General features: G+C 36.7%; 1 protein-coding gene across 2 annotated transcripts; it reads right to left on the reverse strand.

Annotated features, from left to right (window-relative positions):
• Nucleotides 1-2,558: 2,558 nt before the first annotated feature.
• LOC141829651 (uncharacterized) lies at nucleotides 2,559-4,810 on the reverse strand. Of its 2 annotated transcripts, none has more exons than XM_074717174.1 (7): nucleotides 4,498-4,810; nucleotides 3,904-4,375; nucleotides 3,711-3,806; nucleotides 3,565-3,630; nucleotides 3,377-3,436; nucleotides 3,236-3,289; nucleotides 2,559-3,133 (listed from the first exon to the last, which is right to left on the reverse strand). In XM_074717174.1, the coding sequence occupies exons 1-7, from the start codon at nucleotides 4,782-4,784 to the stop codon at nucleotides 2,981-2,983; spliced, it is 1,188 nt and encodes a 395-aa protein (XP_074573275.1). In that variant the 5' UTR covers nucleotides 4,785-4,810; the 3' UTR covers nucleotides 2,559-2,980. The 2 variants fall into 2 exon arrangements, with proteins under 2 accessions (XP_074573275.1, XP_074573274.1); XM_074717173.1 differs by having other exon boundaries at nucleotides 3,371-3,436.
• Nucleotides 4,811-13,674: the final 8,864 nt, after the last annotated feature.

A 13,674-nucleotide genomic window follows, 5' to 3' on the forward strand; every position in this document is an offset into this window, starting at 1 on the left:
CAGTGAAGAGTAAGACTCTGGTGAGAGTGTTGCATGACATATATCCATGTAGATTATGGTAGAACTCAGCATAGAAAAGCTCAATCTCAAAAGTGGTCATAGTAAGAGTTACTAATAGATTGGTGGTTGAAAAACTCTATATTTTAAAGTAGATTTATGATTTAAGTAGTCGACTTGCCAGTCGATTAGATCTCAGTAGCTAATGGAAAAAATAGTTTTAGTCATGACTGAGTCAACTAAGCAGTTGATTGATAGTAGATAGTTGACTAATAGTAGGTCGTCGACTGATGGCAAATTTTCAATTGACTAATTATTGAAATTCGACTTACATGGATATGAAATTACTGAAGATGATATCTATTGATAATGTTCACTTAGTCTTAAACTAGAGCAGTGAAAATTTTTCAACGAACCAGCCACGCTACATACACAATGCTAACTCAGATGATTTTACTTAGTATCCACCTCCTTCAAGTGACTAATCCAAGGATCCAGTCTTAGCTCACCACTTCCACTAAACCTTCTCCTTCTCAGACAAACCCCGAACGCGGAGAAACCTTCTTATAGTAGGATTATAATAGCTTGCAAAAGAAGGTAGAAAATACGACGAGAAAGAAGAGAAGTTTTACAATGATCTTAAGAGTTTTTCTTTCAGTTGATTGATTTGGTCAGCGACCAAATAACAACTTATGAACCTTCTGAAATAATATTTGATTTTATCGATTTTTAAATATCAGTCGAATTGATTCATATACTAGTCGACTGATATGGATAATCGAGTCACTAGTCGAATTGATTTGCTTCTATTTGCTTCTGAAACATAATCAGTCAAATCAATTCTTTTCTATTTACTTCTAAAACAGAATCAATCGAATCGATTCTTTTCTATTTTTTTTTTGAAATAGAATCAATTGACTGATATCCCTTATTAGTTAAATCGATCTTCTTCTGTTTGCTTTCGAAACAGAATCAATTGACTGATATAATGAATCAGTCGAATCGATTCTCTTTTATTTTTTTTTGAAACAGAATTAATCGACTGATATCCCTTATCAGTTAAATCGATCCTCTTCTATTTGCTTTTGAAACAGAATCAATCGACTGATATCTCTTATCAATCTAATTGAATCTCAAATCAATCTGACTAATATGGTAATCAATCAACTAATACGTAGAATCAAGGTTGAACAATAGTATTAGTCGATTGATGATTCACTTTCAATCTACTGGTATCAATATCAATCGACTGGATATCATGATCAATTGACTGATGGGGGGGGGGGGGGATTTGTTGTTCTAAATGATCGAATTCGTCTAAATTACCTCTCGCGTATCTGATCTGTGATACGTTTGATTTTTCTTCTTTTGTCAAGAATTTGATCATCCACCTTTTTGGACTTTACTTATCTCACATCTGGCCTTCTGACTGGTAAGGACATTCTCTAATCAAGAGTTCGCTTCTTGACTTTCTTGGACTTTCCTTTGTCTTACATCCGACCTTCTTACATGTAAGGACTTTCCTACACACTTGATACTTAAATGAAGTTTCTCATAATTTATTCTAATCTTTATTGATGTCAACCATCAAAACTATAGCTCATTGGCATGATTGTATCAACAACAATCTTATCCAAATGAATTAATTGACATGGATTTGAAGTAGCTAAAAGATGTTTTATCGACCGAAGATAATCGTTGATAGATAAGACCTTTATGATCAATATTTTAGTTGACTTGAAGAGAATATTTGAGTACTCGACATATTCAAACAAAACAACCATGTAAATTTTATCCAACTTTGGAGTAAAGGCTACAAATAGAAAAGTAAAGGGACCTCAACAATCACAATTGTTTATCTCATAGTCTTCATACTCTTGTTTTTTATAGTCTTTCATTATTTTTGTTAAAATATCAAGAGCCTAAGATCATATATCTTTATCTTCAAGCACTTTTGAGTGTAGTCATATTCTTTGTAATTTTCAATCATGATATGATATATATATGTTCATATTAGAATATGCTGTAGTTGCAAGTGAAAAATAAATTACATGAGTTTACAATTTTATTTGATCAATGATTTGTTCATCTATGAGTAGTTCCCCTCTAAATCATGAGTATCAAGTATTATAATTGGAAACCTCCTCCTTAATTATTTCTCTTCCTTCCATTCCACCACTTGTTTTCCTTTGTTATGCACAAATTTATTATCATCTTCATTGCCCTCCTCCTTCAAAAACACTTGTTTAATTTCCTTTAATATTGCCCATATATATGTACTACAAAATAAAGCATCAGCATTGCATAAAAACATGAAGAATTTCAGGAAGAGAGTGGGCAAATGGACCACCCCCTTCCTCCCTGACTTCCACTATCACATCTGAATTCAACTAAACAATCAAGAAAAAGTTGATCCTTCTGTCAGAAAAGTCACACACTTGTTCTTATTATTCCCCTCTTCTTCTTCTTCTTTTTTGAAAAACTTTTTCTCTCCTCCAAATAATAATTAATTGTTAGAAAGAAAAATAATAATAAAATACATACAATATGAAAAACATCAATTAATTAATTAATGCCCCCATTGTACTCCAAACCACTAATCATGCCATATTCCATCCAATACAACAAGTAGTGGTGTCCCAAATTAAAACACCATGCCTAGCTAGCTATCTAGCTTTGTTGGGTCACCACCACACTTGCCTTTCCTTCCTCTTTACTCTCTCTACTGTCTTCTATAATATCAAATGATGAGTCATATTTCTTCCTCTATGCCTACTATAACTAAAAGAGATCAATTGGCCCTATATATGTAGAGTGCTAGCTAGCTAAACTTTCAGTGTTCTTGAATCCGGATCAGTATCGATTCAATGCTGTTAAATTAATATATATATAGATATATATATGTCGATCGATCACCTAATTAATTTTGGTCCGGTTTCAAAAACACTGATCAGTGCATGCATGCCTCCTCCATACATGTTCCCTAAGTAAAGGCTCCTCCCATAAAGGTAGGAGTCCAAAAATCAGTTGGGATCTCATTAGCAACGGCAAATGTGCTTGAGATTGGAACCAGGCACAAGCCTCGGCTTCTTAGCTCTTGATTTTGCACAACACATTCCTTTGATTTCTCCGAATCCTGTCCAAGTAATACGTACGTCGTAAAATTAGTATCATTATTAGATATTCAAGAAATATGAAACAATTAATCAATGTACGTACTCCATGCTTAATTAATTACCTTCATCTGCGGCACTGCAGGATGACCATTCTTTAGATATGGTGCACTTAGTACCTGATCGACAGTACTCGTAGCGTGAGAACATATAATCTTTTCATATGCAAGACTTAATAGAACGCGAAGAAGTCGACTTACACGAACTTGATTGTGGAGGAACTTGATGTACTCGATCGCCTCGTGCAATACTGATGCGGTGTCCGTCTGTAAATGCATTAATGGAGCTAGAGACATTAAGCTAGCTAGCTATATACTGTTAGAGAATTAGTGTACTCTAGCTAATTGATATCTAGCTAGCTCTTAATTAATTAATTCTCTAAGTACATGCGTACCTTCCCAAAAGGTGAGACTAGTTGTTGGAGTGCAGTGATTCTATCCCCTAATTTTTCTTTTCTCACCTGAATAGTTTAAGCCATTAGTCCCGGCCATCAATAGAGTACTAGCTAGTCGGTTAAAGGAACAATATTGAGCTATATACCTTGAAGGTCGGTATCACGGAGGGAGCCTCTATTCTAGTCTTCTTGAGCGATGGTTCACTGCTTTTCCGACTTTCCATGGAAGAATTAGAAGATGTCTACACGCACACAACCATGATCATGTAAACCAATAGTTGTACTTGAATGGAAAAGCTAGCTAGCTGATTAAAAAAATGATAAGAGTAAAGGACTGACCTTAAGAAGGCTACTGTTGTAGCCACCACTTGAGGTTTGATTATGGAGAGGCAGAGTCAGAGGAGGAGGAGGAGGAGGAGCAGGAGGCCTCAAAGCATGGTGCTCAGTGCCGGAGGCCGCGATGGGATTCCAGAAGAAAGTCTCATTGGAGAACTGAAGCTGCTGCTGCTGCTCCGGCAACCGGATCGTCCGGTCCTCCTCGAAAGAAGTCTGCGATCCACCATCTTGCTCGAGATTGAGGCCGTGCAGGAAGGCGTAAGGCGACGCGAAGGAGGGCGAAACGAGAGGGTTGATGATGAAGCTGTCGCTGTGATCTTCCAGAAAGGTGTGGCTCATAGGGTGGCTCCTCAATGGATTGATATTGGTGGTGCTCGAAAAGGATGAGCCATCCATGTCGATATTGACGCCGGAGATCGTCATCACATCTTCTTGGAGCAAGCCGTGGAAATTGTGCTCCGATCTCGCTCCGCTGCTATACGAATCGAATCCAGTCAACTGAAGCTCCATGTACGCTGTGATCGGCTAACCCAATATAGAAACCCTATAAAACTAGCTAGCTAGCTGATCGCAATTATATAAGAGAGCTTGTAATACCAGAAGGGTCCCTGAAGGTTCCACTCGTGGGAGGGGAAGTGGTCCATGGGGATTACTCCGGCGGTCGTCAGAGCGGAAGGGTGACCCTGGAAGGTGACTGAGCTATTTGAGACCGACGCGGACGGCGACGTGGTCATCTCGTCGCAATAGTCGAGGCTTCTGCAGAGCACGGTGGAGCAGCTGACGAAGGAAGGCATGGCCGGGAGGCTGACGACGTCGTCGGGCCGGCAGGGGACGGCTGAGGAGCTCCACCAGCTGCTGCCTGCCTGGAACTGGTGATCGGCCATGGACGGACGATCTGAAGCTGTGGATCGAGGAGAGAGGAGAAGAGAAGAGAGGTCTGGTAGGAGAAGGAATGATGGGGAAGAGGAATTATTAATAGGGTTGGAATGCCTGCCACTTATGTAAAGCCGTTTGGTGCAACTTGTGGAGCCCTAAAACCTACATCATCAGATAATTCTATAGAACCTCCAGATTTAATTATTTTTTGCTGTGTTTTTTTATTCTCAATGTATATAATAAATATCTAATGAAATATTTTCATTTTTTTTTTTGAAAAAAATGTTTTTTGGCAAAGAGCTAGCCTGTTGTGTTTCCTGCAGCAAAACTCCCTACCTACTTCTCCCACTTAATTCTAAGGCAAACGCATGCTGTTTTCCATATCGAACCTAAAATGTTTTTTAATTTAAGCAAAAAAACCCCCGTAAATGTCGAAGTCTTAGATCCGACAAGTGTCCCATCAAATATATTCCCTAGTGACGCATGACTCAGTTCGTTATGTCCACCCCCCAAATATAACTTCTACGCTTCCAGGAAAGGGACCGCTTCAGAATTCTATTTCGATAGAACTCTGATCCGGAAAATAAAATGACGTGAGGTTATCAAAATATTCCACTCTTATTATTTGTTTATCCACCAAGCGGCGCGCCACCGGCTGCGACCGGCTGGTAGAGGTCAACGTAGGACCCGCGGCGAGCACGCGCGTGATCCAAGGTCAACACCGTTTCCACATGGGGCCACGTGTCTGTCTGCGCAGCGTGACGACAAAACCTTTGACCCCTGCGTTTCGTCTAGCCGCGACTGGTCAAAATCTCATAATGCCGCGTTTCTCCCGTCTACGTGGCGAAGCATCATTAGCGGTAGGAAACGACACTAGATGCGTCGCGTCGCAGCCCTCTTTTTGACTTTCGAGAACAGTCAAAGTAGAAAGAATCACATTGGAGAAATTATTCCTCCTAATCGATCCAAAGATCGCGATTTGACAATGTGTTGGTTCGATCATTAAGTTATGGGCAAGAGAAGACCACAAAATGCCATTAAAGAATACGAATAGTTGACCTGTGGAGGGTAAGGGGAAGACGAGTCATTAGTCAACATGGTTGACCAAAAATCGGACTAATGTAAGGATTTAAGGCCTATTGGTGGAAGCAAAAATATTTAATGTGCAAGAAATAGAAATAGAATAAAAATAATTTAAGGAAGAATTTATTCAAATATGACCTAAATTTGTAATTGGGATTGACACTGAAAATTATTTTATGACTTTTTTTTTCCTTTAGAACTCTTAATTGTTGGATATAAAGGTAAGCTTATTGAAAAAAAAATATATTTATTTGATTCATTAAACCAATATTTTTATTAATTTATAAGACAAATGTATCTTAGTTGAGTTTGATAAAAGGCTCAAATTCACGGTTCGATCTCCAGCTACGGCGTATTTGTAGGAATTTTTCTTCAAATGAGGATCGCAATCAAAGGATGCTGAGCATCTGGGTTGGCCGCTGCATGCACTTCCCGATTTACCTTGGTGGCCGGTAGAAAATTTCCGTGGGACCGGGCCGGTCACCCCAAGGATTGAGTCAATGCGACTAACTGGGATTATCATTTTTTTTTATAAAAGGCTCAAATTCAATTAACCTCCATAATATTTTAACAACTAAATTTAAATATACTTAACGAGTGGAGGAACAAATTTAAACATAATTAAGTTTGGATTGACTTGGCTTGATTAGACCCTAAAGAAAAATTAGAGGGATAAAAAAAAAGATAATGAGATATTCGCTTGATCACTTTAACTCATACCTAACACATCTAGTTCGTCTGATTCGCATGAGTCATCCATTTAGACTAGCTCATTCGAATTTATCCAACCAACATATATGGATCACCCAACTCACACAACTTATTAGGATTAAATAATTTGATTAGTTTGCCCAAACCATTTAGCTTGCCCAACCTCCAACTCAACAACTCATTTAGCCCATCGAAATTGCATGGTTCACCTAGCCAACTAGAATATTAATTAGACTAGTCGGTCTGTTTTTGTTGGCCCAACCTATTTGGTTCACTTGCTTAGTGTTAGGAACATGAGGTGAGTTGAGTGAGATGACCAAATGTTCGAGAGGGAGAGAGTGATTAGTAATCATATATCTATAAATTGAAAATGAAATCTACTCTTGTTAATTCTTAGCAAAGTCACACTCATTGAAGTTGAGAACCATCCTCATCCAATTAAGTACATTTGGTTTGAACTCTCAACTCATCGTACAATTGTCTCCCCACAAGACCATCTTCCATCAAGTTTATTATTCTTTAGTTGCACTTGATCTCTCGACTCAAGTTTCGTATCATCCTTCATGCTCTGCTTACATAGTCTTCCATCCAAGCAAGCTACACTTCTACCATACAACCATCTCCACCATAAAATAAATCTAATGAAGCTTCTTATCCCTCAAATGCACCTGAGATCTCAGTTTGCTTCTTGTACCATTCTTCACACTTTGCTTACATAGTTCACTTCATAGGCAGAGCTATAGCCTCATATTCTTTGTTCTGCGATCTCTCAGATGTCCCAACATATCATTCTTTATTTTTCATGGATTTCAAACCATCATATAACCAAGACCTTGGTCATGTCAAGTTGTTAGCATGTGTATATCCATCAAATTCCTACACACTCAAAATACACATATTAAATGAAACTCTTTATCCAAATACTAAAATTCAGAGTCAAGCCCAACCATTTGATGTACAATTACATCAACACCTAGTCTCACATATTTGACCCAAGAACTTCATTGAGTCAATCAACACATAGATCTCATTTGTCACTCAGGTTGACCACACCATTAACTTGATAGTGCCATACCTTCACTACCTAACTAGCCTAACTAACTTAGGTCGATACTCATGAGCTCAATGTTGGGGCTTGATGATGAGGTCCAGTTCTTATGTGTGTAATATTAATGAGGCTTGCTAGCATTTCAAAGTCATGAATGTCTATTATTTTATAAGGATTCACAAATGAATATTCTTTTGCAAGGAGTTATAAGTAAAGATATTTTGGTGAAGATAAAAAAACTAGATTTGAATGGAACCTAAATGATGGATTATTGACATCCTTTCTCAATTTGATTTTTATCCTTTATAAACATTTCTTTTAGGTAAATAGTAGCATTGATGAAAATCTAAAAAAACAAATCATCCTCCATAGTTCATCTCCTAGATTTTCATCCTAGTAGACAAACTCTAGGGTATTAAAAACCTTAAAATGATCACAATCTTTAATTTTAAAGGCATAAGGTTATTTGTAAATCATTTTACACTTTAATGCTGTCTTTACTTTAAGATGTGGAATGAAGAAGCAAAGAAATCAAAGGTGAAAAAAATCCTTGGGAAAAGGAAGAGAAAAGGAAAGAAAAAAAAAGAAGAAAAAGTGGAAGAAAAAAAGAGAGAAAGAAAAAAAAATGAGTCTTGGGTAACCTCGCGATTGTGAGTGAGGCCCGTTGCGAGCGAGGCAGGCCATGAGCAAAGTTGCTAGAGGTTGTGAGTTCACTTGCGGGGACAAGCGAGGCCACTTGTGGCCACAAAGTCAGTGTTGTTGGGAGAGATTCGGCATGAGGGATGAATAAAGTGTTTCATCCTATTCGAGCGGATAGTATACAAAAAATAATCTATGTATGGATTCTTAAATCCATCTATCCATTATTTGACAATAAGTAATGATGTATCTAGGGATAACCCGTCCGGGTAGCCACCTCTTATTCGCCCCCACATGACCAAACACCCCCACTTGGGGGCCTCCCGATTGACACTTGTGATAGAAGCTCCCTATAGTGGAGACTCTTTTGTTGAATTGATTCTCTTCGACCTCAACCTTTGACAGTTCCTGATAGCCATAACCACTATACTCTGCTGCTCAGAACCACCCTTGATGAGATGGTTGAAGCTGAGTGCAACACCTGGCCAATGGCCCGACCACGCCAGATGTACGACTTCATTGTTGTCCCCTCTGACACCTGACTTCTCTCCATTCAGTTAGTTAGTTCTCAGATTGTGCGACTGATTATATGGCTTGTACAACAGCTTGTGTAGTTAGCACATCATGCCACATGGATATTCCTCCCACCGACTATATAAGGTGTAGGATCGAAGAGAGTGTTAGAGGGGGAGGGTGAATAGCGCTATTTTGTAGCGTTTTTCCATTTTCAGAAATTTGTTGATTACGTTCATTTGTTCATAAATCAAAGATAACGTTGCAGTGGAAATAATAATTGCAAGAAACACAAAGAGACACAAGTTCTTTTACTTGGTTTATAGCCACAGATTGCTACTTTAAGGTCCACGATCTTTAATCATTTACATTTGGGCAATCCACTAATTAACTCCTTCCTTACGGAGAAGAGTTGTAACAATTTACAAAAATAAAAATACGATAACAACTCTATCGTACTTAAATTAAAAGCATACAAGTAAATTGTTACCAAATCACCGGAGGTTGAGATAAAGACTTGCGGTGCAGAACTCTGGCGTTACAACGACTTCTAGGGTGATCCTTCTCGTGCAGACTGCCGTCGAGTTGTTATGGAATGCTCTGAATTGATGTCCTAAGGCCTTTTGTCGAAGGTCTTTTATAAGACTTTTCGAGTGCCTGGAATCCCTTTCCAGGTGCCTCCATGACGTCCATCGATCCGCCATCGACGCTGCTGACTCGGCACTTCCAGTCGCTTGGATTTCCCTTTCTAAGCGCCTCCATGTTGACGTGGAGATTTTGGATGAACTTTGACTGCCGCTGCGTTTATCTGAACCTATGCGTTTGAAAGTTGAGGTGCCCCGACCACTGAGACAATGTCACCTCATCACTTCACTGGCCTGGTTCGTTGACGTCTAGTCGCCTGGATTCACAATCTGGGTGTCTAGACCGCCGATTGTCTGGATTCTGGATAGAGTCACTCGGAATCAAAGTTTCTGCCTAGACTTCCACCATGCATCTGGTTCTCCTGACCTACCTAGATTTCTGCCATACATCTGGTCCTCCTGACCTGCTTGGACTTGCACCTGGTGCACTTGATCTTGCTAAGACTTCTGTCTAATCCTCCAAATCAGGACTTGCCTTTATCTAGCCTCAACTAGGACTTACTTTGCCTAGCCTCAATAAGGATTTGCTTTGCCTAGCCTCAACTAGGACTTTTTTGTGCTCCCTGCACACTAGATAAACATATCAGTACACAACACACACTTAACTTGAACCTCGTGTCATCATCAAAATCAAGGTTCGATCATCTGGTGCTTCCCTGCATCAACAATCTCCCCCTTTTTGTTTATGGCAACCTGAGTTTTATGTTAAGAAAAACATTTATGATATTTCAAGAATTTAACTCATGATCAACATTCAACTCATGCTTAAAAAAAAATTCATGTAATGTACAATAGCATGAATGTGTAATGACCTATCTCCCTTGCTTTCAGGACTCCCCTTGAATTCATACTTGTTTTGAAATAAATAAAGTTTGACAAAATTTTTGTTCACTCCCTCTGAACTTGACATGGTTTAGTTTTGATCATATTGATACAAAACCATTCAAGTCCTTAAAAATATTTTAAAAATTACTTTTGATAATCTTTGAAATAATTTTAAACATTTTCAAAAAAATATCTGAATTTGAAAACATAAGTTCAAAAATATTTCTGAATTTTTTAAAGTAAGTTTGAACTTTTAAGAAATTTTGAAAAAGAATTTGAACTGAACTTGAAATCTTATATTACTCTCCCTCTTTGATATAATCAAAATAAATAATGGGTTTGAGTCCAAACATATTATATATAAATAAAATACTTAGATAAAAAAAATTTATCCGAGGGACGAGTGTCCAACTTAGGTTTTAGCTAACTACTAAAGTAGATTAAAAAACAAGTTGAGTTTTTGAAAAACTAGATTTTTTCTTATTCTACTAAGCAAAGTTAGAATATTTAAGGACTAAAATATAAATAAGTAAACTCAGATAATAATATTAAAATGTGTATATTATATGCATAATATATGTCACTAGTCAAAAATATGTCTATCAATAATATGTCTACTAGGATGGTGGTGGTGGATGAGTTATAGTCCAAGCCCTAAGCATATCCATCATTTGGGTCTGTCTATCGATCAAGTCGGCATGCTGGGTAGCATCCTCGCATCTTGAGAATCAAGTCGACTGAGCACAGTCTGCTATAGACCCTGAATGGTCTCCTCAAGTCTGGTCAGTCACTGATTAGTAGTCAGTGGAGGTGGAGGTGGAGGAATTATTGGGTCTAAAGAATGTCCACATCTCCACAATGGCATGATATTGTCCACTTTGGGCCTAAGCCCTTATGGTTTTGTTCTTGGGCTCTCCCAAAAGGCCTCATGCCAATGGAGATACTTTCCATCTTTTTAAACCCATGATCTTTCCCATGTGTTTTAGATGTGGGACTATGTTTGCACCCTTGCAACCCAACAATACCCCCCTCAAACAAAGGACCACTGGAAGCTCTGCTACCATTTCTCATGGTTGACTACATTTCTCATAGTTGCTATTTCTCATGGTCCGGCTGCCATATCCTCATGGTCCGACTGCCATGTCCCTCATGGTCCGGCTGTCATGTCCCTCATGGTCCGAGCCTCCCCTACTTCCTTTGTTTTCCCCGAGGTCCCCACATGGTTAGATCTGGATCATGGCTCATCCGGCGGTTAGTCCGATGAAGAGCGACCTCGCTCTGATACCAATTGTAGGGTCTTAAAGGATGTATGTATCTCCACAATGACATGATATTGTTCACTTTGGGCCTAAGCCCTCATGGTTTTGTTCTTGGGCTCTCCCCAAAAGGCCTCATGCCAATGGAGATACTTTCCATCTTTTTAAAATCTAGTAAGTAATTTCACGGTCCCTGTGGATCGATATCTTTTTATTACTTGATGACACCCGTATACTTGCGGGTGCTTATCAGTGCTTCATGTGCCAGAAATGCGGACACTACAAGAACTGATGCTCGGGGAGGAAGATGGCGGAGAAGAGACCGGAATTACGGGACGTGATTCCGGTAAGTACCTTAAATTACGAAAATACCTTTAGGATGCATGCTAGATTTAATTTTTCTGCTAATTTAAATAATTTTGTTAGAAATTTATATAAGGTAGAAAAAGTCAATATGACCAATTCAACAATTAATAAATTAGAAAATTTAGATAAATTAAAAAATTCAACCATAGATAATTTAGAAAATTTAAATAATCTAACCCATTCAAATTTAAACAATTTAAATTTAAAATTTTCAAATTTAGATAGTTTAAATAATTTGACCAATTCAAATTTGAACAATTCAAATAATTTAATAAAACTAAAATTTTAGTAAATAATTCTAAATTAAATAAATTGAAAAATTCAAACTTAGATCTTATCAACAATAAAAATTTATCAAATTTTAATAAATTAATTAATAAATCTAAATTAAATAATAATTTGACTAATTAAAATTTAACCAATTCAATTATTAATAATTTAAATTTAATTAATCTATATTTAATATAAATAAATAAAGGATTAGATCAATTCTTCAACTTATTCAACCAAGATAATGAGAAATTGAATAATTCAACATTAATTAATTTAATAAATCTAAAAATTAATAAAAATATAACCAAACAAGATAAAATTAATAATCATTAAGATAAGTTGAATAATTCAAATTTATTTAATAATTCAAAATTAAATATTAAAGATAATTCTAATAACAAAAAAAATTCAAATTCCACCCAGATAAATCTAAAAATTAATAAATTAATTACAAAAAATAAAAAATTAAATCCTAAAAATTCTTATAATAGCTATTCAAACCTTAAAAATAATCTTCCAAATTTAGATATTAAAAATATAAAATTAAATAATAAAATTAACTATAACTGTATAAATTTTAATTATGAAACAATGAATAATTCTAATAAATTAAATTTAAAATTTAAAATTAAATACCAAAATTTAGGAAAATAATTTTATAAATTTTAACAAGTCAAATCTAAATCTTAAAAAAAATTAAATTTAAATATTAAAATTAATAATTCAACCAAAACTTAATCAAATTAATAATTCAACCAAACTTAATCAAATTAATAATTCAACCAAAACATTATAATAAAATTAATAATTCAACCAAAACTGTTACGCCCCGGGAGATAGCTTTCCGAGAAATTTCGGCAGCATCTCCCCTGTAACAATTGACTTTCCCTGAATACATACACACAATAAGAATCCATAACAGTCTATGGATATATATATAAAATAAAATGGAAAGACAAAGTGATCAACATATCACATATCCACATAAAGTGACCCACACGGTCACTAATAGCATCACCAAGTCTAATGTTATACACACAAGCATATCAATCCATCCAAAAAATCCGATAATCAACCCGAAATGGAAACAAATCTCAAATCATCGGAAAAAAAATCCATACTCAAATGGAAAACACCACCCGAAGTCTAATAAGTCCAGATACATGGATACTGTAAAGTAAATAAACCAAAACACAAGGTTCAGGACTAGCAGTACAGCTCTCCAGACGGCATCAACCTGAAATAGACATACAGGTAAACGGGGTGAGTTCCAAAAGAAACTCAGCGGGTATCTAGCAGATATGTGTATAAAAGCTATCAACAGTAATATCATGCTGTACAGTCTACTGAAAGGTAAATAGATATGAAAACTGACCAACAGTAGATCTGTACATACCAGAGTCTGATAATCAAGTAGTAAGGTGAAAATACTCCCAAAACCAATACATAGGTCTCCTGTATATGCATGTCATCCAAGTGCATCAAACAAGTGCAACAATCACAAACAAATGCAATCAGTGCAGTTCATCATTAATTATAA

The sequence above is a fragment of the Curcuma longa genome, chromosome 5 (genome assembly GCF_044706935.1).
Source record: "Curcuma longa cultivar G26 ecotype Majalengka, Jawa Barat chromosome 5, ITB_CL_G26_1.1, whole genome shotgun sequence".
NCBI lineage: Eukaryota > Viridiplantae > Streptophyta > Magnoliopsida > Zingiberales > Zingiberaceae > Curcuma > Curcuma longa.